Raw genomic sequence first — 27,136 nt, forward strand, 5'->3', positions numbered from 1 at the left:
CTTGCTTGGACTGGAAGTCAATGCCATGATGGCTGGTCTCTCTCTGGCAAGGTGCTGGTTCCTGACCCTGTTGTGATCATGGTGGCGATGTTGGGGTCCTGCTGGAAGTGGGGGCTGCCTGGCCTGGCAGTCGCTGCTGAAGACCTGAGTGACGTTTTGCTAAGGAAGGGCTGGAGAATGACCGTGCAGTGACTATGGTGGATGGGACAGAGAGTAGCCCATGAGGAAAAGGGCTTTACGTGAACACCTGGAGCCCTGGGTGCACCCCTAAGCACCTGCCTTGGCACTGGGCAAATCACTTCTCTGTCCTGGGCTCAACTTTATCTAATCTGGCTGAAGCCCATCATCTAATTGCAGTAGGTCCAATCCTTTCCCAGCCACTTCTGTTGCCTGTTCCAAGAGCTCCCAGGAAAGGGGAATGGGATGAGAGGAGGAAAATAACCCAGGGAACATCTGGGACACATTTGGGATGGGACAGGAGTGGGCTGAGGTCTCCAGCCAAGGACCCTGGCACCCCCACCCTGCCATGCACCACTCCACCATCCCTTGGCCAGAGTTTGGCTCTGCCTTTGCCTCCCCCATCTTAATAACTCCCCCATTAGCAGCACCGCAGCACACAGGGATGTACAAAACAGTGAACGCTTTTTATTTTGCTGCTGGAGTGTAACCACTGTAATTTCATAAAACTAAAAAAAAAAAAAAAAGTGATTACTAAAAGGCATACATTTTTTTTTTTTTCCTTTTTACACAGGACATAAGTAAACAGACAAGTTTCTTTTTAAAAAGGTTATAAAGTGTCAAGATCCTATACCTCATCTGCATATTCAAAGTGATGCCATCTGATACAAAAAGCATTGGGTATAATAATTTAGCTATGGCTCAGACCAAAAAAAAAAGTCATCTGGGCTTAATCTACATACTACTATGATTGCCCATGGAGTTAAAAAGGAAAATATGCAGTTCTTTGTTGCACAGAAAGAAACAGCAGGGAAGTCGAGAGTTCATTGGGAGATCATCGTCTAAAGGAAAGCTGAGCGTGGTGAAACACCCCCCCTCCCCGGGAATGTCTGCTAGAGCCTGCGAGCGGGACCACAGCTGGCCCGTGACCCCCCTGCTGTGTAAAGAAACCAGCCACATTTTTCTCCCACCAGACAGTATCCCATCCAAATCCACCCGCCAAACTGCACCTACCCAGCCCACTGGGAAGCAAGTAAGATGTAAGACCCTGGAAACTGCATGGAAGTCATGAATCTCCCTGTGTGCTTTCCCACTGGGACTAATAAAAAACAAACAAACCCAATGAAAAAAAAAAAACCCCCGACTCATTCTATTGTAGATAGAGCAAGACTCTGCTTCCTCGGGAAATCTGTTACTCATAAACCTGCTCATCCAAAGCTCTCAGCCCAAGCGCCACAGTGTCAGCCTTATTGCAAGACTCGTAATACACATTTACAAATGCAAAGTCTTTAAATACGCATCCCCAGACCTTTCTTAAACAAAGAGCTGGCCATTTGCGGCAGCTGCATTGCCTTCCTTCCCACCGCTGCCCCCACCATGCGCTTCATCCAACTGGAAACTATGGAGAACAGAAGGGACACATGAGCATCTTAACTGAAACGCAGGTAAGGGCACACATGTGCCACCGGTGTGAGGACACAACTATGGATTCCTGCTTAGATTTATTCCCCCATGTGAGGTTCAGCCATGACTGATTCCTGGGCAAAGCCTACAAGCTCTTGGTTTGATGGTTAGAGCATTTCTGCTTTGCCATCCCTTGGGTCTCCAAAGCTTTTGCTACCAGTTCGGAGCCCTGTCCCTGCAAACTATGGAAAGATAAGAGGGTTTCCATGGAGGAGGTGAGAGTTGGATAGGGGTGAAGAGGTATAAAATGCAGTTTGTGCCTTTGCTTCTGCATAAAAGGGCAGGATAAGGTGGTTGGTTTGTAGTCAAAGCCATGGGGGTGTCTGTTCCCTATGACATCTGCCAAGACTCAGTGGAGACAACTGGAGCAATAACAGAATTGGCAAATACATCAGAATTTTAAGGCTCTCCTTTCAACATCTTGGCATCTGAGGTGAAACAAGGATTAGCGTACAAGGAGAGACCCCCAAAACCAGACCAAACTATGAGCCCTTGGCCGCTTACTCCTCACTCTGCTGCTACATGTCTATTGAGCTCCAACTTTCCCTCTTCCCCAACGGTCCCAAGATTTTTGTGAGGGAACTGGGCTCTTCTTTGAGATTTCTAAGCCAAAACCCAGTCGGAAGATCCCTCAATTTCTCCAGCCTGTTATGTTTCTGTAACCCACTCTAGGCTGAAACACTGAGGAGCTGGTACCTCAGAGGCAGGAGCCCAAGTCCATATCAAAAAAATTCCAAATATTTGGCAGTCCAACCCAGAGAAACCTTGGAGCAGGTTCAAGCTCTCCATGCAACGACAGCAGCTCCTCGGCTGCTGAGATGTCCTGTGCATGGAGCAGCACATGGGAGGTGACAGCAAGTTCCAGGACAGGGGTGGAGATACCCACTGAAGCAAGAAAAAAGAAAAAAATTAGGACAATTAAACCAGCATGGTTCTGTTTGGGGTTTTTTTTTGTTTGTTTTTTTTTTTTTTCAGCAACTAATAAAACTGAAGAGTATCAAGATGCCGCACTGCCAGCCAGAGGTGCTCAAGATTTGGCCACATGGATTGTACCAGGTCAAGGACTGCTCTTACACTAGAAGCTCCCCATTTTTAAGGTGTTTGGGTTGATGCTACATAAAGCAAAGGAGCACTGCAAAGCTTGTCCTCCTCGTGTTCCCCCCGAAGAAGCCCACCAAGCCGAGATGCGAGTGCACTCTCATAAGAGCTCAGCACCGAGCACTTCCACCGTCAAACCCTGCATGGAGGAGGTGAAGAGTTCCCATGGCCAAAAAGAGGCTGAATTCAAGCCCCTCTTTCCCCATCCTGACCCCAACTCAAAAGCATCATGGCTAAAGCCCTGGACTGCTTGCCCTGGCCGATCCGCCATGTGATGCTCCCATGAGCATGGGTGAGGAAGACATTTCTCCTCCTCTTGCCAGGGCAGAAAACATCTCCAAGCCTGCAAAGCAATGGTTCCCACCGCTTTATCCTAAACTCTTCACAAGTCATGGCACAGCCTATGGTGACCAGGGAGCGCGCATGGGACCGCGAGGTCTCTTGGCTAAGAGGGATTGGGGCTGTTCCCATCACAAAGCTGAGCCACCTCCTACTGCCCCTGGGGATGAAGCAGCACCTATTTTAGCAGGAGGACACAGCCGGGGAGGAAGGGGACGGTGACCTACCCAGTGGGACTGCTGTAATACAGGATCTAAGGCCTTTTTATCAGCCCAATTTCTCACCCTTCTCAACCAGCGCAGACCCTTCGACCATTGCCACCTTCCCCACAAGACGTAGGAATCAACAGCCTGGAATGGGGCAGGAACAACTCAAGGGACCAAGGGCTGTCCCACGATGTGGAGGCTTGGACAGGCCAGAGGTGTGCGGTATGACAACCCTGGGGCCATGCACGGACGGTCCCCATCTCACTCGGGACCACAGCCTGTACCACGGGACGGCCATCCCTGCCGTGCAGTGAGGCTGGCTCCCATCGGGAGGAGTGGAACTGGAAACGGCTCCAAGCTCCTCCTCTGCCCACATGTGGTGGCATGAAGCTGTCCCCTACCTTTCTGCAGGTACCGAAGGTGTCTAACCAGCCTTCCTCACCGCTTATCCCAAGAGATGAACCCTCTGAAGCAAATGTCTCTGGATAGTCTACGTTTCGGAAGGCACATAAACCTTTGGAGGTACCCAACGCAGGGCACTGAAGGCATCTCAAGTTGGGCAGCCTAAAACCACAAGATGCTGGATGACTAGCCCTCCTTGCCCCAACAACTGCAATCCTCTGCAGCTGAGCGGGTGAGCAGCTGCAAGCCCAAAGAATACCTGGAGCATCCCTTGGGCCACATGTATGCCCTAGTGACAGTGGATGGCAGCCAGCTGTGACCTGGTGCTGGAGATCACTTGGGGGGGGCCACGGGTCACCTTCTGGGCTCCACTGGGCAGCGATGGGAGAAAGAAAGGCCAGAGGACGTGCGGAAGACAAACAGGTTTTTTTTTTTTTAAAGTTTTTTTTTTTTTCCTTTAATTAGCAAATTTCTTCTTATCCTCGTCAAAAGAAAAAACACCCCCATGCCCCCTACGTGCCCACCGCTCCAGCTGCTGCAAGCATTCAAAGGCAGAAAGTTGAGAGATGTTTAACGTCCCGGCTCAGGGGCAACTCTGAGTCCACCTCACCAGGGCACGCGCCGGGGGGGGTTTGTGGGTGCCAGGCGCCGTGTTACGGATGTGGGAAAGGCAGGTGCAAAATTTGGTGATGTGCTCTTGCCAGGAGCACCCAAAATCCCCCAGGAAAGCTGCAGCCCAGCCCCTCGGCCAGCAAACGCAGCGGTGGAGGACATGGACGTGCCCCGAGATGCACGTTGCATCTCCAGGGCGCTGCAGTCAGAATTGGGGTTTGCGCTACGGCTTAGTGATGGGGACATGACAGGAGAGAACCCACCACCCTGTGCATTGAGTTTGGAAGCTATAAATAAGAGCACCCCACGCCTTGGGGGACCCAGTGCTGACCCTGCACCCCGGCAAAGCTGGGTGCCTCAAAGCCCCGCCACGGTCCCCGAGCTTCCCAGCACCCCTGCCTTGACTGCAGCGAGCCCCCGGTGAGCCCCAGCTGCAGCATCCCAGCTGGCATCAAGGCAACGGGGAGATGATGAAGTGGGAGAGGAAGCCATAAGAAAAGAAACGGTGCCGGGGAGAATTAGCTCAGCCCTTCCCATGGCCACAGGCCCCTTCACCTCTCCCTGCTGTCACCATCTTCCCCCCGTAGAGGCCATCGCGCCGTTCCCACCTCCGTCCCTGCTGCTGCAGCCCTTATTTTATAGGGAAGAGGTGGGAAAGGGTTTTTCTGGGGGTGCTCCAGCCCTCCTGCTCCCCATCCCTTCTCAGCTGGCACAGCCCTGCCTGCGTTACTCCAAACCAAGCACCCTTCACCCCATCCCTCTCAGTGCAATGGGAGGGGAAAGGGAGGAGGAGGAGGAGGAGGAAGGCGATGAAGAACCGTCACGTGAGCTCATTGCCGGCTAACGCCAAGAGTCAAAGGGCAGCGCTGCCTTCCCTCCTCGGGGCTGTAGCTGAAGAGAGCAACCTTTTTCGGGGGTTCGGCAAGACGACCGTGCTGCGGGTGCTGGAACATGGTGGTGGTGCTCCACGTCCCCCCACCCCAGCCCTGGCAGTGGGGTGGCGCGTGGGGTGTGCAGGGCTGGGCAAGGAGGTGAGGGGGTGGGATGTGTGCGAGTGCCCGGGTGTCTGTGTGCACGGATTTTGGCAAGAGGTCATTGAGGTTACATGATGCAGCATTTGTTCTTGTGGTTATGAGGGTCCTTAAATCGGAGTCTCTGCTTTGGTCGGTATTTTTCCAAGTACGTCAGCTGCTTGCTGTTGATGGCTCCTCTGCGCTTCCTGCGGGGAGAAGGGTCGGCACAGTCAGTTGTGTGGCAGGAGAAGACCCCCCCGCACCCAGAACCCAGCCCTGCCAGGGTGCTGAACCCCCCTGCCTGGAACAGAAAGGGATTTTGGCCATGTGCATCCTCCAGGGATGGAGATGAGCACCGACCCCAGCAGCTTTTCTCACTCATCTGCCCTGGGAGTCTCAGGACATGGAGAGCTGGGGAAGAAACACGTGGGTAGCTGGCAGAAGCAGGGTGCCTGCCAAAATCCCCCCCAGGGATGCTCCCAGCTGCCGCCCCAGCCTCCTGCAGCCCTGATGCAAAGTCACAGGGTGCTCAATGCCAGCACCTCCCTTTTCCTCTCCCAAAGGAGAGAAAAAGCAAGCCCGGCATCCTGAAAAAACTCTGGGACAGCTCAGATCTCTCCGTTCCCTCGGAGAGGGTCTGCTTTCTCCCCCGACACCAAAACGCCGCTCGACTTACTGTCGGATGAACTGGATGGCGTCCTCGTACTTCATCCCGCTCTCGATCAAGGCCAGCGCGACGAGGACGGGAGCGCTGAAAGGGAACGGCAGTGGCGGTCACTCTCCAGCCGTGTGGCCCAGAGGCTGACATCCCGTCCTGGGACGGAGGGGACACACCGCAGGGCTGTAATGCTGGTGTTGTGGGCAATCGCCAGCGCTGGCTTTTAGTTTGTAATTTCTTCCCATTTGGAGGCAAGTGCTGCCCCAAAGAATGGCTGATTTTAGGGGTAAAACCCTCAGGACAGGGCTGGCAGCTGTTTGCTGCTCTTCTAATGAGCACGAGGATTTTGGAGGCAAATCTATCGGAAAAGTGGATGTAAATACACATGCAAAACCTGACCTGCAGTGGGGGGGAGCAGCAAAACACAGCAGCTCGTGAAACGCAATGGGTCCCTGCTGTAGTGGGAAGCATATTGCAATATTTCCAAGATGAGCTCTTAGCAAAAGCAAAATCACCGTGGGGCACTGGCAGGACAGCACCGAGAAACCAAGGTCCCCCCAGGGTGCCCAGGATTTGGCTGTGAGAAGTGCAAGGAGGCAGCAGCCCCCCTGTCAACATCTATTCCCGCTAAGGTCTCCACCGCATGCAAAAATCCTGCTGTAAGGTGGACGGAGGAGAGTTGGCATGGTTTATCTCTCTTTCCCCTTCATGAGTGGGGTGGCAGCCGGGGTGCCAGGCTCTGACTTACCGCCCCAGGCCGGCCACGCAGTGCACGGCCACGCAGCAGCCAGGGTCTTCGCAGAACTTGGTCTTCAGCAAGTTGAGCCAATCTTCCACTATCTTGCTGGGAGGAGGCGCTCCATCATCGAACGGCCAATCCTGCAAGGTGGGGGGAAGAGAGAAATACTGTCAGACCCTGGGGAAAAAAACTCAGGGGATTGCTTTTTACTCAGGGTGATGGCGTTCGGGATCTCGGCAGCGGGGAGGGCGGATGCGTGTGCCAGGAACTGGGCTCAGAGCGCAGCTCCGCGGGGATGTAGCAGGTTTTGTGGCACCGCCTGGCATGCAGGAATCCCCCGGCTGCTTCGGCTCAGGGTTTGCAGTCATACGAGTCTAGGTCTGGGGTCCTCCCATCTTCTATGGACAGGTTCAGCCTTCAGGAGCACCTACGGGACCTGCAACACGGTCCCCGTGTCCTGCCTCTGCAGAACCAGGGTGGCCATCGCCTGCCTCCTCCCCATTCGGATGACGGCACTGAGCTTCGGGGAGCTGCAAGTCCCATCCTTCCCCCTGCAAGCTCCTGTCTAAATCTAGCACTTGGAAGCGCAAAGCCACTTTGTAGGAAGTTTGGGCCAAGGTATCTTGGAGATGGCTGAAATCTCAGGGCCTGATGCGGTGCCGAAATTCAGCTTGCTGCAACACATGGAGGGGAAGGTGAATGCAAAAGCCCCAGAAAGATGCTTTGGGCACCCCTTCCACAGCCCTAGACAGAGCCGAAGGGCTCCATCCTTCCAGAAGGGACACCCCTCCAAATGGGGCCATTTAAATAGCATCCTTCAGGAAAGGCTCTTCAGGGAGGGAAAAAAAAGTGCCCATCTTCTTCTGAGCTTCATCCTTGAGCTGCACGGACTCAACATTGAGGCTCAATGATGAAGTGGGTAAAACAGGTGCTGCATTAAGCATCCTCCGTCCCTGGGCTCTGCTATGGGGGAAAAGTGTCCCCCCTGCTTGCCTGTGACTGCTCCGGCATTTTGGGGAAGGGATGGTCTCTCCCCAGCCAGTCAAGGCTGCATGTCTCTACCCAAATGTGGAATCCTCTCTCAAAATGGATTTGGCAGAAGGAACGAGGCCAAACAGCAGTGGGAGAAGGGGACAGGCAGGTGAGCAATGCTTGGAGGTGATGTGGCACATTGATCCTCGGTGAGTGGGAAGCACGGGGCTGTAATCCTCATGTTTGAGGAGTGAGTCACTAAGCTGCTGTGCTGGAGTCATCCTTGGCGTAAGACGGCAAAAGAAGCTGCTGAGCTGAGCTGAGCTTCAGTGTATGAACAGGTAACGTGATTTCAGTTGGGCTTTGCTAGGAAAGGAGCATGTTGGGCTTCAGGATATCCTAATGCTTGAGCCAGCCCATCCTCCACAGCTTATACCCACCCAGCAAGACCATCTCCTCCCTGCGGTGCCCGGAAAGCACCGCTTCAGCCATGAGTGCAGGTCACCAGGCTCACGCCAGGGAAGACACACCGTATCAAAAAATCACCGAATCATAGAACGGTTTGGGGTGGAAGAGACCTTCAAATATCATCTAGTCCATCCCCGCTGCCACGGGCAGGGACATCTGTCACTAGATCCTGTTGCTCAGAGCCCTGTCCAACCTGACCGGGAACACTTCCAACGGTGGGGCATCCACAGCTTCTCTGGGCAACCTGTTTCGGTGTCTCACTACCTTCATCATAAAAAATTTCTTCCTTACATCCAATTTAAACCTACCTTCTTCAGTTTAAAACCGTTGCCCCTTGTCCTATCGCAACAGGCCCTGGTAAAAAGTCTTTATCTTTCTTATAAGCCTCCTTTCTATACCGAAAGGCTGCAATAAGGTCTCCTTGGAACCTTCTCATTTCCAGGCTGAACAACCCTGACTCTCTCAGCCTTTCTCCACAGCAGACCTGTTCCAACCCTCTGACCATTTCTGTGGCCCTCCTCTGGACCTGCTCCAACAGGTCTGTGGCTTTCTTATGCTGGGGTCCCCACAGCTGGACACGGTACTCCAGGTGGGATCTCATGAGAGTGGAGCAGAGGGGGAGAATCACCTCCCTTGACCTGCTGGCCACGATTCTTTTGGTGCAGCCCAAGAGATGATTGGCTTTCTGGGCTGCAAATGAACATTGCCAGCTCATGTCCAGTCTTTCATCCACCAGTGCCCCCCAGTCCTTCTCCGCAGGGCTGCTCTCAATCCACTCATTGCCCAGCCTCTATCCACATTTGGGATTGCCCTGACCCAGGTGCAGGACCTTGCCCTTGGCCTTGTTGAACTTCATGAGGTTCGCAGGGGCCCACTCCCCCAGCCTCTCGAGGTCCCTCTGGATGGCATCCCTTCCCTCGAGCGTATCAACTGAACCACTCAGCTTGGTGTCACCTGCAAACTTGCTGAGGGTGCTCTCAATCCCACTATCAACATCACTGATGAAGATATTAAACAGTATTGGTATATCCGATACCGTACATCCATCCTGCACCATTAACCTTCCTACAGTGAAACCTGCACAGCACTGGTTCTCCGGCAGGATTTCTGCTCCATCTCCGACCTGCTGGAAGAGCTGCCAAGCAGGTGTCCACGGCGCAGGACACACGGCACAACTTGGGAACTGCCGTCAGCTCTAGAGGTTGCTCGGGATCCCCTGGGGCACACAGAGGAGCTGAAAGCAGAGGAGGTGTCCGAAACACCTGGGGAGCGTGTCCAGGACAGGACAACTGTATGTACGGGCACCGTTGCTGCAGACGCTGGCACCCAGGCACACCGCACCAGAGTCAGACCTCAACTAGCTTGTGCCTATTCCCCAAAGAAAGGGATTAGGATATACAGGTATAGTCTATATATAGATATATTTGATATAGGTGTATTTAGAGATATCTCTGTACCTGCATAGATAAATCTATCCATAGATACATAGGACACAGATATCTCACCATATGATATACCTTACATAGTTTCTATATAGTTGTACAAACATATATAGAAGCTATACAGTTTCTATACAGTGTCACATAGTTTCTGTATCTAGCATATTGATATCTCCCTACGTAAAACAAATCCTAGATATAGATATGTCTCCATATAAGATAGGTAGAGAGGTATGTACATCCTAGATATATAAACTCAGACTGGAGGGCTCCAGTCAGAAACAGGGTAAAAGGCAGAATTTGGTGTGTAAGCGAGCAGATATGATATCCTAGATACAGATTCTATATGTAGCATACAGCTATCTTCCTCTATAGGATAAGATATATCCTACAGAGACACAGCATCTCTATCTAGTGAGATCTGCATCTGGAGGATCTGTATCTAGAGACATAGGATCTATTATCTACCTATATCCCAGAGGATCTAGGATATAGCTACTCTCTCTATAGGGTATAGATTATACAGAGAGAGCTACACGGAGAGGACCTACACACAGAGGACCACCCCAGGAGGCACAAGGCACTTCCAAACCTTTTCCTAAATAACAAGCAGAGCTTCACTTTCCAGCTGGAGCTGAACTCCCTGGCAGGGCAATCACGCCTGACATCATCTCCAACTACTTATCAGCCAAGATGCAGTCCAGGCAGCTGCCTGCTCTGCCTCCTTGCCTTTTCCTTCTTGCTGCCTGCTCCCTTTCATCCCCCAGAGCTGCACCAGCCGGCTGCTGGAAGAGCAAAAAAACCCGCACCCCCAGTTTAAGATAACGCCGGGGGTAAAGGGAACCGTGCGCGTCTTCCACGTGGGATCAGGCGCTCCCATCCCCTGGATGCTTTAAAGCCTGAGCGACAGGCAGGGAAGGCAGCTGCCGACTCAACCGTATGAGTCACAGTTTCGGGTGCGTGGGCAGCACTTTCTTTTTTTAAAGCACCAGCCCCATCTCAGCTCGGGGAGCGGGGAGCTCGCCCGCCTCACCTGGAGGATGAAGTTGGGCTTCAAACCCCGCTCCCAGGCAAGTGTGATGTCGCTTTGGTCTATATGAAATGCAGAGGTTTTAGCAGATCTGAGGGCTGGGGGTATTTAAGCATGGGGGGTGGAAGGGGGCAGCCCCCCTGGTGCCCATCCTGCTGCCCACCTACCATGACAGTGATGCCATCCTTCTCCAGGGGGGTCTTGTCATAGGTCACTTCGCACACTCGCACAACCGTGGTGGCACCGTATTTCTTCAGGTCCTGGGAAGGGAAGGAGAAGGAGGAGTCTGAAAAAGCCCTGCCAGTTGCAGCCCAGTTAACCCCAACACATCTGAGCCCTGCTGTGACCACATGGACCACTACGGACCCTAAAACAGTGCCGTGCCCCATCTCTGGACCCTCGAGCAAACCCCCTGTGGTCCATCCAGCCTGGGAAGCACAAGGAAACATGAAATCCCAGGGCACCAAGCCGTGTGGCCACGGTAGGATTTTTACCCAGCACGTTCATGACTCCTCGGAGTCACGAGCGACGACGGGGCTGTTTATTTTTAAGCCCTGACGGCCACACCAGCAGGGACTTTACACCCCAGGCAAAAAAACAACCCCAACATGGGTGCAAGTAGCCCAAAGGAGAAATTATTTGTGCCCAGCAAGGTCACAACTCCCGCTGCAGAAATGCATAGGCTGGGGGGGGGGTGTCGTAGCACACCCCGCCAACCGCGCTCGCTCAGGGGCTCCTTCTTGACCTCCTTGCCGTATCCCATCATCATTCCAACGCGCTGCAGGCTTGGGCGTGGGACTTGGGCTGTTTCCAGCGTGGCTTATCACCCGCCGCAAGGATTGCTCCCGGATTACGTGCCAGCGTACCGGCCTCGCAGGGCACCGTGTGAGATCATCCCCGTCAATGATTTATCATCTCCTTCGTTCCCCATGTGCGCGTGCCAGACCGCAGCAAACCCCCGCACACTCAGCAGCTTGGCCAAAAAACCTAAGAGGCTGGAGGAAAAGGGGAATTTTTCCCCATTCCCACTGGTGCCATCCCCATCGCCTTGTGCACAGCGTGCAGGCTACGGGGTGGCTGTCCCCAAATCGCAACCACCTTCCTGCGGCGCTCCGAGCCAGTAGCGCTCATGTGGTTTTTTTTTCAGGTGTGCATTGTGGGGGGGTTTCCTCGAGCTCGAAGGATGCCTGTGGTGCCAGCACATCAGACCTCAACGCGGTTTAAGTCTAAGGCAAAAATTCTTCACCAGGCTCACGTGCAGCCCTAGGTTCCCCCCCCACGAATGCAGTAACATCCCAAAATGACTCCTCGTAAGCAGAAGCTGCTTGTGCCAGCTCGACTGAACCTGCAGGACACGGTGTTTCCCCCAGGCATTGATAAAAGAGCAAGTCGAAGCCTTTCGACCCAGACCGCAGACATGCATCCATTAATCCCCCCGCTAACTCCCAGCTGCTGCCAGTGCCGGAGGCAGCGCTCCCAGGCAGGGCACTGTCGCTGGCTCATGCAACACCGAACCCTCCAGCATCTTGGGCACTGCCCAAAACACTCTGGGCATTGGAAAGACGCTGGGATATTTGGGATGGAAAGTCCTTATGAAGGTGCTGGGAGATGCAGGGGAGGTTGCGTGCATCCACGGGCATCACTGCAAAGCCCCTTGACGTGACGTGCTGGTGGAGCTGACAGGGGATGCAACAGGAACGGGGAAACTCTGCTCCACCTCCACCACGCTCAAAGATCACGCCTGGGGTCCTCCAAAACATCCAACCCCAAAAAGCTGGCGGTGATCGGACCCACCGCCCTGGGATGCCACCGGGGGCTGTGGTACCAAAGGGGATGCTTTGCTGCCTCATCCTACGCAGGATCCCTGTTGCATCCCAACATTGGCTTTCAGCCCCAAAATGTGCAGCTGGACCCTGGTCCCCAACTTCCAGCCTCCCCTCCTTACCTCCAAGAAGGTGCTGAGCGTGGCATTGGTAGGGTTGTGGGTGATCAGGAACCTCATGTTTTTGTAGCAGACCTCCACCGGCGCAGGGCGGTTCATCCGGGCCATGGCGGGATGGGAGGAGGGTGAGACGGTGCTGATGGCAGTGGGGGAAAAACCCAAGAAAAGCGTGGCGTGGAGGGGGAAAAAAAAAAAAAGAAAACAACCACCCCTCTGCGCTTAAAAAATAAAAATAAAACAGGATCGAGAACTCAATATACAGACGTTGTGCAAATAATCCCAGCTCCTGGGAGCGCGCCGGCTTCCTCGACACACTGCAAGCCCCCCGGGGTAAAAAGCCAGATGGGAAAAAATAATATTAATGATAATAATAATAATAATAATTAAAAAAAAAAATATCCCTTTGCTGTAGTGTCGGTGTCCTCGGCGTGTGCGCGACGGCGAGCCTCCGGTGCCGCGCGCTCCCCGGCGCTCTAGAAAGGCCTCTGCATATGGGGGGGGGTGGCGGGAGGGGGACCCCCGTCACGTTACCCCATCGGGGTATGTGGAGTACTTGGGGGGGGCACGGGGGGCCGGGAGCCTACGGGGCGGTGTCGGCGGCGTCCGGCAGCGGTCCCTCGCTGGGGCGATCCATGCACGGGAGCCTTGAATGGTTGAGTCGGAGGGTCGGGATGCCGGGCGAGATGTGGCGAGGCGGTCGGGCGCTGCTTTATGGGGTGGGTTGACGGGGTCTGCGGGGCTCAGAGCTGCTCCTCAGCACCTCCATAAATCCCAGCAGAGAGCGAGGCTGGAGGGGAAGGAAAGGGAAAGACGGGGGTGAGGGTCTTCCTCCCCAGGCTGGCTCCCGTAAGCGCATCCCTGATCACGCTCGTCGTTCGCAGGGTACCGTAGGTGAGAAAGCCAGGTGGTATTTAAAGAAATAACCGAAGTATCATCTGAAAAGCTGAAATGGCACCGGAAAGCCAGGGGGAAAACTCTCATTTCCCCGCAAAAGGGAAAACCCACATGGCAGGGAAGGGGCTCGCCCTCGTGCCACCCAACGTCAGCACCCGGCTGGTGTATTCGAGCTCCCGCGCCATGCAGACTGACCCCCCCCCGGCACCCACCCTGTCCCCCCAAGACCTCACCTTTGAGTCCCCGAAACGCCCAGCGAATGTTTCTGCCCCAAATACGGCGCTCTGCCCGAAACCGGCCACCGCCGCCCCTAATCAGCCACATGCTCCTGGTGCTGCTCGAGCGGCTAATGTCCACCAAATGCACCTCTAATGCTCTTAGGCAAACTAAGCCGCCCGCAAATGAGCTTTCTTGGGGAGGGGAGGGGAGCAGAGGAGGGGGTCGCAGCTGCGCCGTTTCGTGACGGATGCGTCTCCCCGCTCGCACATCTGCATCCCCATCGCTGCCAGCACGTCGCTCCCTATAAAGTACGCCGGCCTCGCAACCTGCGGCACCTTTGCCTTCAAGGATGGCGATGGGGAAAAAAAAAAAAAATTAAAAAAAGAAAATCATTTCCCGCCGTGGAAATGCCAAAACCCAAGAGAGGATCGGCCCAGCGGGGAAGCGAGGGTGCTGCCAGCCCTGCTCGGAGCAAAGGGAAACCTGGCGCTTCCCCGGGTTGTCACCCACCAGACTCTTGTTTTGAAGCTGGTCCCTTCCCTGGGTCAGCGGCTGCTTAGCGCCACGTGGCTGGAGCCTCAAAATAGACCATAAGCACATAAGTAACCCGAGCCAGGCCAGTATGCACCCACTCGCCTCTTCTCCTAATGCCCCAGCGCCAAGAAACTTTCCCCTCCGGGTCGTTTTATCCTGATGCGACAAGACGAAGTGGGAGCAGGGAGGTGCACTGAGCACCGACCAGCTCATCACACCACCTGGGTGCTGTCGCCGGGATCCTCCGTGCCTCAGCATCATTTACAACCCACTCGCTGCCTCCTGCTTCACCGGTGGTCCCCAGGACTGCAAAAAATCAAATAGCAAAAGGAAAAGGCGGCAAGGGGAAGCACGTTGCTCTCCTAAACGTGCCCAGCTTGGCTGCTAAAATAGCGGACTTTGCTGCTGGCAGGGCACTGATTTATTATTGGCAGCACGTGCGAGCCCTGGCACTGTCCCGGCGCACGGTGCATCTCCGTGCCCATGGGTTTGTAGCTGGGATTTTGGAAAGGAGCTTAGAGGGGGCTAGGAGCTGGGAAAGGGCCAAAACTCAAAGGGATATCAGCACTGAGCCATCCCCAGCTCCCCTGCAGACCCTCGTATGTCCCCATCCTCCTTAATTGCCCCAAACTCCCTTGTCAACTATGTCCCATCACTCCCGTCTCATTTTTTTTTTTTGCCCATAAAAAGATCGGGGAAGACGGGACAAAACCAGCTGTGTGGTTTGCGACGGTGACTCATGGCTCAGCAGCGTCGAGCTGTGGGCTCCTTCAGTTGGGGTGTGTTATTTTGTTTTTTTTTTTTTTTTTAAGGATGCTGAAGAACAGTAATAATCCGCCCTCCGAGGATGCTCTGCAAAGTTCAAACCCTGCCTGGGCTGCAGGGGATGAGTGGGACATCCTGGGGGGGATTTTCCAGTCTCCATTGAGAAAATCAGATTTTAGCAGCTGATGGAGGCTGGAAGCTCAGCTGAAGGATGGGAGCAAGGCGAGAGCTGCCTCCCAGGAGCATTTTGTGTCTGATTCAGAGCAGCTCAGGCCCCAGGTCATGTTGACCCCCCCCAAGGGCAGCTCACCGTCCCCAGCTGGACCACAGCAGCTGGGATCTTTGCTCAAAGCTTGCAAAGCTCCTGCAAGATGAGATGGGAAACCTCCTCTCCCCCTGGGCTCGATATGCTTTTCCCATCCATCTCTTTGCTTGCGGGGTCTCCTCCCCGCCCCCAAGATGAGCTTACCATGGCCAGGTAAGAAATGGTATTTCTGGAGGGTAATTTTGGGCTGGTTTTGGCTATGTGGCTCCTAGAGGTCCAGCTGCTGAGCTGCAGGCCAGCATGGCCATGAAAAGAGCCAGCAACCCAGCGAGTGAATGTTTTCCAAGAAAAACACGCTGGCAACCCCCTCAGCAAGCTTCTTCCTTCCTTCTCCATTTGCTTCAAGGAAAAAAGAAGAGGTTAAAACCCTCCAAAGGGATGGGAGGTGGAAGGGATGGGTAGCCACAGATGCTTGCTCAAAGGGAAGAGCTGCTGGAACGCAGGTATTGCCCCAAATCATCCCCCTGCAAACCCAATTTCTCTGAAGCAAAGGACCCAGGGATCTTCTGCTTTTAACACCTTCGGCTCTTGGCTCTTTTAGGTTCCAACACATTTAACGACATCTTGCCTTCTGCCCCTTGGGGCTCGATGCACCAGCATGAGAGATGCTTGCAGTGCACAAGGAAAAGCAGCAAACCCCAACTTTTTCCCTACCCCAAACAACCTTATGTCCCGTTTTAACAGGCTGCAGGGTCATGTTAATACAAACCATGTCCCGGATTAAACCTACCCGCTGAGCAACGCTGCGGGACTGGGAGCTGCTGTGAGCCCCAACGCCAGCATCGCACGCCAGGAGTGGTAGCTTGTTCCCCATCGTCATCCAACACGTGGTTCGTGCTCCATCGGCACTCCGGATCCCATATAATTTTTTATTGGCTTGGGTGTGCTTGCTGCCAGTAACGGAGGTTCACTGGGAACCGCTTGCCTACGAGAACAGCGAGTGCTCCTTTCCCACAAGGTCTCCTCTCCAGTGGAAGCGTTTCAAGTATTTTGGCAATTGCATGTCCCGGCAATTCAGCCCCAAAGTCTCTAAATCCCTAATGGATATTCAGTTACAAATCATCCCCAGTGCTACAGGCTGCGATGCTGATCACCATATTAAGCGTGGCAGAATAATGTGGAAAAGGGTTTTTCAGCTAATATTAATAACCTGCCAAGTGAATAAATATCCTTCTGACTTGAGCACTATGGGGGATCTAGATGAAGCACATGAGGACACAGTAAGCAAGACCTGGGTGAGGATGCTCAGCAGCGCAGCACTGGCCTTTCAGGCTCAAACCCATCAGGGTGAAGCTCAATGAAGGAAACCCAGCACGGATAATCGGAGGAGCCGGCTACCCAGCTGCCACCATCCCCCTGCTGTGCCCAAGGCCAGGGAGGGACGGGGACCACCTCCCCAAAATGTGCCCATCACTGCCACCCCAACACCTGCAAGCTCATCTCAAAGCTTCGCCGGCAACACTTGCCTTTGAATTTCCACAAGTATTAATGCGACAAGGCGGGCTTCTTCCTTGCAAAGCCCCCAAAAGACACACGTACCGTGCGAGCCGCAACGACATGTTGTGCCATGATGGTGGAAATTTCTGGTTCTTCCACACGAAGTTTTGCACCCAAGAGCCCAGCGAGGATCCAGGGCGAATGCACCCCACTGTGGCAAGAGAGCAACGGGCGATGCTGCTCCGGAGGATGGGGACCACCGAGCCATCATGTCCCTGCCTACACCCCAAGGCGGAGGGGATCACGGGGCTCTCCTAATTATTCCTTTGCAGCGTGGCAGCTCCATTCCGCCTATCTTCGCCTCGTCCCAGCCATCCAGGCACAGAGCCTGCAACAGCAGGGATGAGGCTGCTCTTCCTCCTGGCACCTTGATGCAAAATAAAGGCCAGGTCTTCTTTGCTGCAGTTAATGAAAGGGCTTGGCTGGAGCCGTGACCCGACGGCTTTGCTGCTGGTGCTCGGGCTAGCGGGATGCAGCTGGGGAAGTCAGGTTCTCCTGAACACAGCAACTCCCCAAGCAAAGGAAAAGGAAACTTTGCAGAGCCAAACAGTCGCTCCACGTGGGCTTTAGCAGCGGGACTTGGAACAAAGGCTTTCTCACCCAAACAATCTATATCTTACCCGTGTATAAATATAGTTATCTCCCGAGTGAGCACATCTCACGTTCAAAGTTCACCTTCAGAAAAATCTAATAAAACACCCATCTGTGTTACATTTGCTTGACCTCTCTCCTGCTTTCAACCCATGTAGCGAGACACCGACCAGCCCTTTCCCCTTATGGCTGATCGATTCCTACTCTCCCCCCCTTCCAATCCTAGCTCTGCAACAAGCATTTCCATCACCCTGAAAACTGAATGCAAGTTTCTGAGCAGTCCCCGTTATTACCATGTAGCAGTTCTGCACACATCCACCACTGCCACGTGTGACCACAGTAAGCAGGTCTACGAGGCTTGGCTGCACACGCGAGGAGACCCACCAGCACCACCACCACTGCCACCAGCTCCAGCAGCTCCACCACTGTCACCACCACCAGCAGCAACCACCACTGTCACCACCACCACCAGTAGCACCACCGCTGTCACCACTGCCACCACTACGACCAGCACCAGCAGCACCACCACTGTCACCACTGCCACCACCAGTAGCAACCACCGTCACCACTGCCACCACTACGACCAGCACCAGCAGCACCACCACTGTCACCACTGCCACCACCAGTAGCAACCACTGTCACCACTGCCACCACTACAACCACCAGCAGCACCACCACCACTGTCACCACCACCACCACCAGTAGCACCAGCGACTCCACCACTGTCACCACCACCAGTAGCACCACCGTCACCACTGCCCCCACCACCAGCACCAGCAGCACCACCACCACCACCAGCACCACTACCACCAGCACCACCACTGTCACCACCGCCACCACTACCATCAGCACCACCACTGTCACCACCACCACCACCAGTAGCAACCACCACTGTCACCACTGCCACCACTATGACCACCAGCAGCAGCACCACCACTGTCACCACCACCACCACCAGTAGCACCAGGACTCCACCACTGTCACCACCACCAGTAGCACCACCGTCACCACTGCCACCACCACCACCACCAGCACCAGCACCACCACCGTCACCACCGCCACCACTACCATCAGCACCACCACTGTCACCACCACCACCACCAACGTTAGCAGCACCACCACTGCCACCATTGCCACCAGCACCACCACCAGCACCACCGCCAGGAAGGATAGATCCCAGGACACAGAGAGCCACAGTGCTGTCCCCAGCCTACGACTGCAGCCGGGACCCAGCCAGAGGAAAGCCAACGTGCTGAGATTTCCTCTGGCCGCATCCGCGCGGAAGGAAACAGGGAAGATCCGGGAGGAGAGCAACGGAAACAAAACACCCCGCAGGAGCCGGCATCGGAGGGCAGAGGTGTAAGTGGCCGCTGGCACGTTCTGTTCCAGGTGCAGAACTGGAAAGAGCAGATGGGGATGTCCTGGAAAAGCCATGCCAGGTACCGTGGGGAGGCAGCGGTGGCTGCAGGGTATCTGCTGCTGGGAGCGGAGCAGCGCCTGGCACCATCTGCCTGGGAAGCATCATGGATTTTTTCCTCTGAGGGGTTATTTTTTTGTTTGTTTCTTTCGCCACAGGGGATGTTTCCTCAGCAAAAACAGCAGGGAGGATTAAAACTGCACAGGTGCAGAGGGAGAGGGACGGGGAGCTCTCGGCAGCCCACCAAAACACACCTGCAAGATAAACTAGGTCATGCATCTTCCTCCACATCCTTTTTGGCATGCGGTAAACACGGACTAACATGTAAATTTGCAGAAAAGAGCCGTATGGCCTCTGATTTTATAGCTCCTGTCAGATTTAAAGGAGTTTGGTGGTATTTAGGCAGCGGGGAAAAACGCTGGCATGATGTCGGTATGGAGATTCGCAAGCAGGAGGCACTTAGGAGACTGGGAAAGAGGGAGGAATGGGGAAGATGAGACAGTGAGCCAGACAGGCAGATAAAAAGAAGAGCAGAGTCTTCCCAGCACTGTGCAAGCTGGGAATGCACCGGAGGCCCTTCTAACATAATCGACCCCTTTTTATCTTTTATTTGCACCTTTTTTCTTTGAGGAGAGGCTGAGGCAGCGTGGAAAGTGCCTAAATCAGCCCTTTGGAAGTTAAGTTTTTCCCTCTTGCCTGCTTTGGTGCTGGTCCACAACCCTGATGGCACGTGGACCCCATGCTGATGTAAGGATGCCTGTGATGGCCACTGGTGCTGGGCTTCCCTCTCCTGTCCAGTGCTCGTGGGGCAATGCCCCGGAGGAAACGCAAGATGCTCCAGGCACCCCTTGAACAGCCCTTTAGCTGCAATTCCATGTTTTCTCCCCACACGCAACCCCCAAGCAGCTTGAATTTGAGGTGTATGAACGGATGGCGTTTTTTAACCTCACTCCTTCTTGCACGGTAAGAGATTCAGCCACCAGACGCAGCTCATAAAAACCACAAAAAGGTACCAAATGTTCAGCACTGGGGGGGAAAAGGACCCTTCCCAAGCCAAAAGCAGTCCCCTGCCCATTCCTCCCATCCTGTCCCCTGTGGACGACTCACAGGCAGCCCGCAGCGGCCCTGCTCGCACCAAAATCCTGGTTTTATGATCCGGGATATCCCCTCCGCCACCTTCCCCCAGCAGCCACGAGGAGCTTGCAGCCGCGGTGCCGACGTCAGAGGCTTTTCCTGGCTTGGATTTGAAGGGAAAGGAGGAAAAAAAAATAAAAAAAGGGGCGGAAGAGAGGCCAACTCCACGGGGAAAAGTAATAGCAGGCTTTGGGCTGGCTGCCTCCCAAATCTGTAGAGGGTGCGCCCCAGAGGGGTTTTTTGGGGGGGTGAAGGGCTCGGCTGGTCCCCACGCTCCAGTGCCCGATGCACAGGGAAGTCAGGTACCCCAAATATTGGGGGACAGCTCCCCCCCATCCTTCAGGAATTTCTTTTGGCCAGAGGAGTCAGGAAAATAAAGCAATTCTGCATCTGATGGGGCATTTCCAGGCTTCCTGCCTTGCCCAAGAGCATCCTTGGAAACAAAAAAATCCCCAAGCAGCATCCTCGCCCCAAAACACAAATAGGGGGGCAAGCCGACCCCAGTGGTCCCCCCCCGACAACTGCCACCGCCACGTGCCTCTCCCACCCCGAATCTCTGGTGCGGCTGAACATCTGCTCATCTTTTCTTGTGGTTTCTCGCAGCATTTTGTGCAAATTTAATACTCGCGGCAGGTGTCTGAATGGCAAAATGCGGGTGGGGAGCGATGCCTCTTACGGGGGAAGCACCAGGAGCCTGGGCAACAGCAGCTCCCTGGGAAGGGCACGGGGGGGTCTGTTGTGACATCCCTTTCGGAGTACAGCTTAAGCCTGTGCCAGGGAGGCTATTTTTGGGAGAGGTGCAGCCTGCATTTAGTTTTTCCACTGCCTTCCCCAGCGCTGATGTTTTGGCCTCTGTTCTTCAACTGCCTCGTTTTCCACCGGACCTGAACTTTGCTGTTTCGCGTGTCCCCACTCAGTGGTGGCATCCCGATGTGAAGATGTCCCTATGCCGCCCAGTCCTACCTCCTCGTCAAAGCCAACAGCAGCCCTGACCAAAGGGCACCGGCAGCCTCCTCTGCGTCATCGGTGTGTCTTGCACAACTCCCAACGCCAACCAGCCGCGGTGGCTTTGATGGACGTTTGTTGACGAAGAAGGGGGCTCCAGGGGACTCAGTCTACCCAACGGGTGGATTTTGACCTGCAGATAGTGTTGAAAGTACACCCTGCTCCACGACATGCTGGGGATGGAAGCACAGGAGAGAAGAAAACGTGCTCTGCCTGTGATAAGCTCCATGGAAAAGTCTTCTCTGGTGGCATCAAGCTATAGCCAGCATTGAGCAGAGAAGCCAAGCTCTGGAGAAAGGCAGCTCTTCAAGTCAATGGCATCAGGCTGAGATGGGGTTTGTGGGTCCTTGAGCTTCCTCCACCATCCACACCCTGTGCTCTCAGGGGCTGTCCTCCCAAACCATCTCACCCTTGCTCCCCAGTATTGGGTCTACACATTTCACCTCACGGGGACAGAGCCACACGTATCGTGACAGGCTGCCGGCGGGCGGCAACACCACCAGCCCTCTCCCTTGTAGTGGGCACCGAAGCACTTTTGAAGGCAGCCACCAGCCCATGAGGACAGTGCTGCATGGAAAACTCTGGGATGGTTCCTCCTTGTCCTCACCAGTCCTGACCACTGTCATCCCCCAGCAGAAACCACCCCTTGCAACAGCCCTTCCAGGGCTTCCCCTGGAAAAATCCCTTCCCTTTCCAGCAGGATGGGACAGAGATGCTGCATGCAGGTTCTAAGTTCTCCCCCAGGGCTACTAATAATATGGAGAGAGACTGGGGGAAACATGATGAGTGTCAGCCAGGATAATTAAAAGCCATGGAGCAAGCAAAGGGAGATGGGAAGATGCCCTGCTCCTGTGTGGGATGCTGCAAGGTATGACGGCGCCCAGGCATGCTGCAGACCCCCGGAATGCCAAGCTCCTGGCTCACCCCACCAAGCCCACATCCCTCAGAGAAGGTTTTCCCTGCAATCCCCTTCCAGAAACCTCCTTAGCTCCAGCAAAAAGTCATGGTAGAGCCCCCCGGTCACTGCAGAACCATTGCTCTCCAAAGGCAACACGTCGGCAAAGCTCTGGGGATAAAAGCGGGTACCTCCGAGCTGCCAGTTTTGGATGCACGGCTATGGGCATGGCCTGATCCTGTACCCTCTCCTACCCCCTGCACCTGGCCACCACCAGGAACAGGGACAAAACCCTTTGGTCTGAGCCGCCGCCGCTCTTGCGCAAAAAAACCCAGTGTCAAGGGACACTGTGGTGGCAGGTGCCAAGAGGTGTCCCCTGCCTGCAAGAGCTTGCAAAGCAAATAAAGGTGGTTTTCTTTCAAAGAAATGATCAAAGGGGACGAAATGCCAAAAGTTGCAGCTGTTCTTGCTGGCGGGACATCGGTGTCTCTGCTTGCTGTGCAGAGCCTGCCCGTCGCCGAGCCCAGGTGTGTAAAGCTTTGCCCCTCATCCTCAGCCCAATTTACACCCCGTCAACATGGGAGATGGAGGAACAAACTGGAAGGAGGAGGAGATGGGAGGACTGAGCATCACTTTGGAGGAAGAAGGTTGAGCCAGTGCAGAGACTTTTTACCATGGCCTGTAGTAACAGGACAAGGGGCAATGGTTTTAAACTAAGGAGGCAAATTTAGATTGGACATAAGGAAGAAATTCTTTACGATGAAGGTGATGAAACACTGGAAGAGATTGCCCAAGGAAGTTGTGGATGCCCCATCCCTCGAAGTGTTCAAGGTCAGGTTGGACGGGGCTTTGGGCAACCTAATCTAGTGGAAGGTGTCCCTGCCCATGGTCCCTTCCATCCCAAATCATTTTGATCCTATGACTGCCCGGTGGCCAGGTGACCTGAGGCTCTCCATGCCAGCATCCTCCCAGCTCACCTCTTCAACAAGTGAGTCCCAAACTGGATTCAAGATTTTCCAAGGGATTAAAAATCCTTGCTGGACCAGGACTCCCTGAGCTTTAGGAAAATGTGCTGAAAACCCCTTCTGCAGGGGGACCAGAGTCCTACAACGCTGCAGCTCAGGACATGGTCTTGGGCTGTAAAAATGGGCTCCCCCATTATAATCAAGTTGGTCCCCCTCCAGGCTGCGAACCAGCAGTGGAAAGCAGGCTACCGGCACTCCAGACGAGCACGTTTTAAATCACATCCTCACTTGCAATGCAGTGGTGCTCTGGCATACCAAGGCTGCTCCTGGCTGCTGTTTGAGGCAAAACAGGCTAAAAAAGGAATTGATGGCAAACTATAGAGATCCTGGTGCTTCTTGTCACTTAAATAACTGTCCTTCAATACGTAAGATGAACAGAGTCATCTAATCATATTCCTGTCATTCACAGGAAGGATCTCCAGCAGTGGCTTTATAAAAGCCAGCAAACACCCTGGCATCTCAGAAAGAGAAATTGCAGTGATTTGCATGACCAAAAAGCTTGCTCCAAACAGATGTCAGAGCCACCCTGGGATGCGGCTACTCACTCCTCTCCCCATCTCAGCAGGGAAAGCAAGGAGAAGGTCGTGCAGCCCAGCCCAGCTGGCTGCGATGGAGCGTGCCCAGGTGATTTTGGAAAGCATTGAAGGAGAAGGACCATGTCCTCAGGGGAATGGCAGGAAAAGGAGGAAACTCATCCTGCCTACAGTGCTGCTGTGGAACATCACATGAACACCGCAACAAGCGGGGATGCCACGTCCCATGGAACGGTGCATCCAGGAAAAGCAAATCCAACCGTGGGATGTTGCAACCCCAAAGGACCTTTCCAGACTGTTGCTGCTCTTGGGACAACATGGAGGTGAAGCGGTCATCGCACAGCGCTTTTCAGGCTGGAGGAACCCGCAGACGGCAACGCCACACTGCTTCTCCCCGAAACAGCGAAAGGTTTGCAAGAGAGCGTTTGACTGCTGAAGAAATGCCCAGGAATGCTTACTCATGAGCACGCTTTGGCTTTGACTTTCTTTCATTGGGTTATTTGCATAAAACTGGTGCTGCCTTTAGGGAAATGCAAATTCCCTGCAGAAAGGGAAGCGTTTGAACGTGCTGGCTGCTCAGATGCGCCGGGCAGGGAAGCAACACTTTTATCACCTGAAAATTAAATAAAGGCTGAGATGTGAAGCCTCCCCACCCTGCTCAGCAGGAAAACTTCCTCAGCTCCTATGGCCGGATCCAGCAGGGACAGGACAGGCAGGACGTGGTGTTTCATCTGTGTTCTGCACATCCTCCCTGGCCCCAGGGGTAAGCTTTAATAGCCTGGAGACACGCAAGCTGCTCCGCTCTGCTAGGCTCCTGGATGGTTTCAGAGGCATTTTGACACCCCGGTGTGGGTGGCATTTCCCGGCCACCCTTGCTGCGCTGGAGCAGGCTCTAATCAAGCTGAAAGCAAATGAGCTTCCCTGGGTAAATTAAGCCGCAACCCCAAATCCATTATTACGATGAAGCCAGGGAGCCTCATTCCAACCCAGCGATGCTCCAACCATCTCAACAGAGGTTCCCAGAGACCGAGAGCTTCACCACGGGGCATCACAGATGCTGGCGAGAGTACGGGGCAGCAAGCCTTCAACTTTGTCAGCTGCACGGGCCACGAGCAAAATAGGACGGCGCCCAAAACCCAGGCTGCCCCACCACCAGCCCTTCTCCCCTCTGTCCCCACCGCGCTCACTGGGCATCGCCGATCCCTGCCCTGGGCTCCTCGCTCAGCAGCACCAGTATGGGCTCTGTCGGGCAGCCATGGCACCTACCGTGGGTGTTCCCGGTTTGCCAGAAACAGAAGTCATCAGGAGCTGCTCGGCCACCCAGGTTAAAGACTTACTTTGAGATCCGGCCACAGTGGTCCCTGCCCCTCTGCTCCCAGGGGCACACAAGACGGTTTCAGCCCGAGGAGGGAGGCAGACAGCCATACTACCTGTCAACCGGTGCACCCCAGGAGGGTTTTTCTCCATCTCTTTTTTCCTGCTGCTTCCTAAAGAGCCAGGCTGCAGCAAACAGAAAATGCCAACATTGAGGAAAATCTACGGAGACCTTGCAGAAGTGCAGAAACACCTAGCGCTGACTTAGGGATCGATCAATTCCCCCATTATAAGCTCCTGTGGTATGGAGAAGCAGCCAAATGAGGGCATTCCTATTAATATACCTGGCTCCATGCTGAAATCCATACTATTTTAATTATCTTAGCAGATAAACAATACTACAGCGCCCTAGCACAGAGTACTCACAGCAGCCAGCACAAAGGATGCTTCGCTGTTTCACAAATCATTTAAACTTGGCATCGCGCTGACAACCAACAGCAAAACCAACCCAGGGACAGGCTGTCCCACTGCAGTCCAGAGAGATGTCCATGGGAGCAGAGAGATGAGGGCCACCAAAGATGTCCCCTCCAGCCACAGGGCATGGGGGACATCTGCTCCAGCCACCACCCAGCTTGGCTTGGCCCTGCTGGCACGAGGGCATTGAGACGTCGACAGCCGCCTTGGTGAAGGCACCCAGGAGCTGATCTTGCCTTGGGAGAATTATATTAAAAAAAAAAAAAAAAAGAGTTTATTTTCAGTTTGATCCGTTCCCAGCCCATCTCCCTGCAAAGAGGCAGCTGTACTGGCATGGCACTGCCGCCAGCATGGGGACTGGGACAGGTAGCCAAGGGCTGCTAAATGAGCGCTGTTATTAAACACCAAGACATGGTGTAAAACTCTGCTGCACGTTCCCAGGTGGGAATTTCCCTGGTATTTTCTTTTATCAGCTGGACAATAAAACACTCCCCACCCCGTTTCCAGATCTATACCGTAAGTGTCGTTTGTCAAACAGATGGAGCGCATCCCCTCCGCTGTCATTAGCACACCCTGGACAGGTATTTACTAGAAACACAGCAGAAGGACTTCCCTCGAGCGCTACTCCTGCTGCATTTGTTCCACCCGATGGTGGCACCTGAAGGACTTTGGGGACCTCACCAAGACACTTCCCTGCAGGGTCTGGAAACACTGACCGACCTCTCCCATGAAGCTGGACCCACAGCCTCCCTGGCTGAGCCTCCACGACCCTGCAGGACCGCAATGACCTGCATTTGGATGGATGCACCCATGAAGCCTTCACCTAACTCAACCGCAGAGGGGCACCTGCCCCAAATCTGCTCCCAGGGGACCGGCGCAGCGCACGAGTCTTGCACAGGGGTAGGAATAGGAGATTTTGGTTAATGCCAAGGATTAACTCTGAGCAAACCCACTTCGCTGGCACAACCGCAGGCAGGAGCTGGGCAGGAGCATTGTCACAGGCACTGGTGCCTCCAAACCTGGTGACAGCGTCACCAAGTCCTCACCAGCAGCACGCCCCAGCCATCCTCCCCATTTGCAGCCACAGCCCCAAGGATGAAGACCATTCCCAGCAGCTGGGACCACGGGTGCATCCCTTTGATGCCAGGGCACCGATAAAACCCCAGTCCTTGACCTGTCCACTTCAATAAAAAAACCCAAGAGCTCAGTGAAATCTCTGCTAACTTTAGCAGATGCCAATTTTAGCAGCTTGCAGGAGGAACTGCTTCCCAGCTGCGTGCATGACGCCTCTTCTGCGTTTTTATCCCTAGCAGAGCTTCAGGCATGTATTCTGATTTTCTTAATGCCTGAAGATGGTTTTGGGGAATATACAGCCATTTTTGAAGTAACAGAGAAAAGAAATCAGTATTTTAAAGGGAAACAGAGGAAAAAAAAGCCTTATGCTGGAACAGCATCTGCAAAAACCCTGGCAGTACTAAGATTTGCTGACAAAAACTGCACCCACATGTGGGACATCCTTATTGTAACCCCCACCCCAAAGCTGTGCCATGAAATAGCAAAGCCAGGCCATGGGCTACCCCATTGCCCTCACTTGTCCATAGTTCACTGCCAGCCTGGGCTTGTTATCTCAGGGGGAAAGGAGTAAGTTTATGTGTCTGTCCCGTGCAAAAGCTTTTTGCACATTTGCCATCATTCAGATGGGCTTAAAATGTGGTATTTTTTTCAACTTTCATTTTTGGAAGTGATTTATCATGCCCTTACATCTTAGCAAAGAGTAGTAAAGGGATGGAGGATGCTCAAGAGCAGCTCTGGGATCCACAGCAAGATTATCTTCCTGCCAAATTAAACCAGCTTTTTAAAATACAGGATTTTGAGTCAAACTTTTAGTTTCCAAATCACTCCTTTTTCAATGAGTTCATTTTCAGGAAGCTGTCCCATACACTCGCCTCGAATGA

General features: G+C 54.0%; 1 protein-coding gene across 3 annotated transcripts in view; it reads right to left on the minus strand.

The window, feature by feature from the left end:
• Positions 1–625: 625 nt before the first annotated feature.
• The window catches only part of PTP4A3 (protein tyrosine phosphatase 4A3), a 46,616-nt gene continuing 20,105 nt past the window's right edge, over positions 626–27,136 (minus strand). The window contains exons 1-6 of one of the 3 annotated variants that reach the window (XM_069780146.1): positions 13,687–13,832; positions 12,563–13,346; positions 10,785–10,877; positions 6,718–6,848; positions 5,988–6,062; positions 626–5,517 (exon numbers count right to left, since the gene is read on the minus strand). In XM_069780146.1, coding sequence (XP_069636247.1) covers positions 5,400–5,517; positions 5,988–6,062; positions 6,718–6,848; positions 10,785–10,877; positions 12,563–12,667 — 522 coding nt within the window. In that variant the 5' untranslated portion in view covers positions 12,668–13,346; positions 13,687–13,832 and the 3' untranslated portion in view covers positions 626–5,399. Of the gene's footprint in view, positions 5,518–5,987; positions 6,063–6,717; positions 6,849–10,784; positions 10,878–12,562; positions 13,347–13,686; positions 13,833–27,136 lie in introns of those variants that run through there. The other 2 variants (XM_069780145.1, XM_069780147.1) reach the window with 2 other exon arrangements.

Source organism: Haliaeetus albicilla, chromosome 3, assembly GCF_947461875.1.
Source record: "Haliaeetus albicilla chromosome 3, bHalAlb1.1, whole genome shotgun sequence".
Lineage (NCBI taxonomy): Eukaryota > Metazoa > Chordata > Aves > Accipitriformes > Accipitridae > Haliaeetus > Haliaeetus albicilla.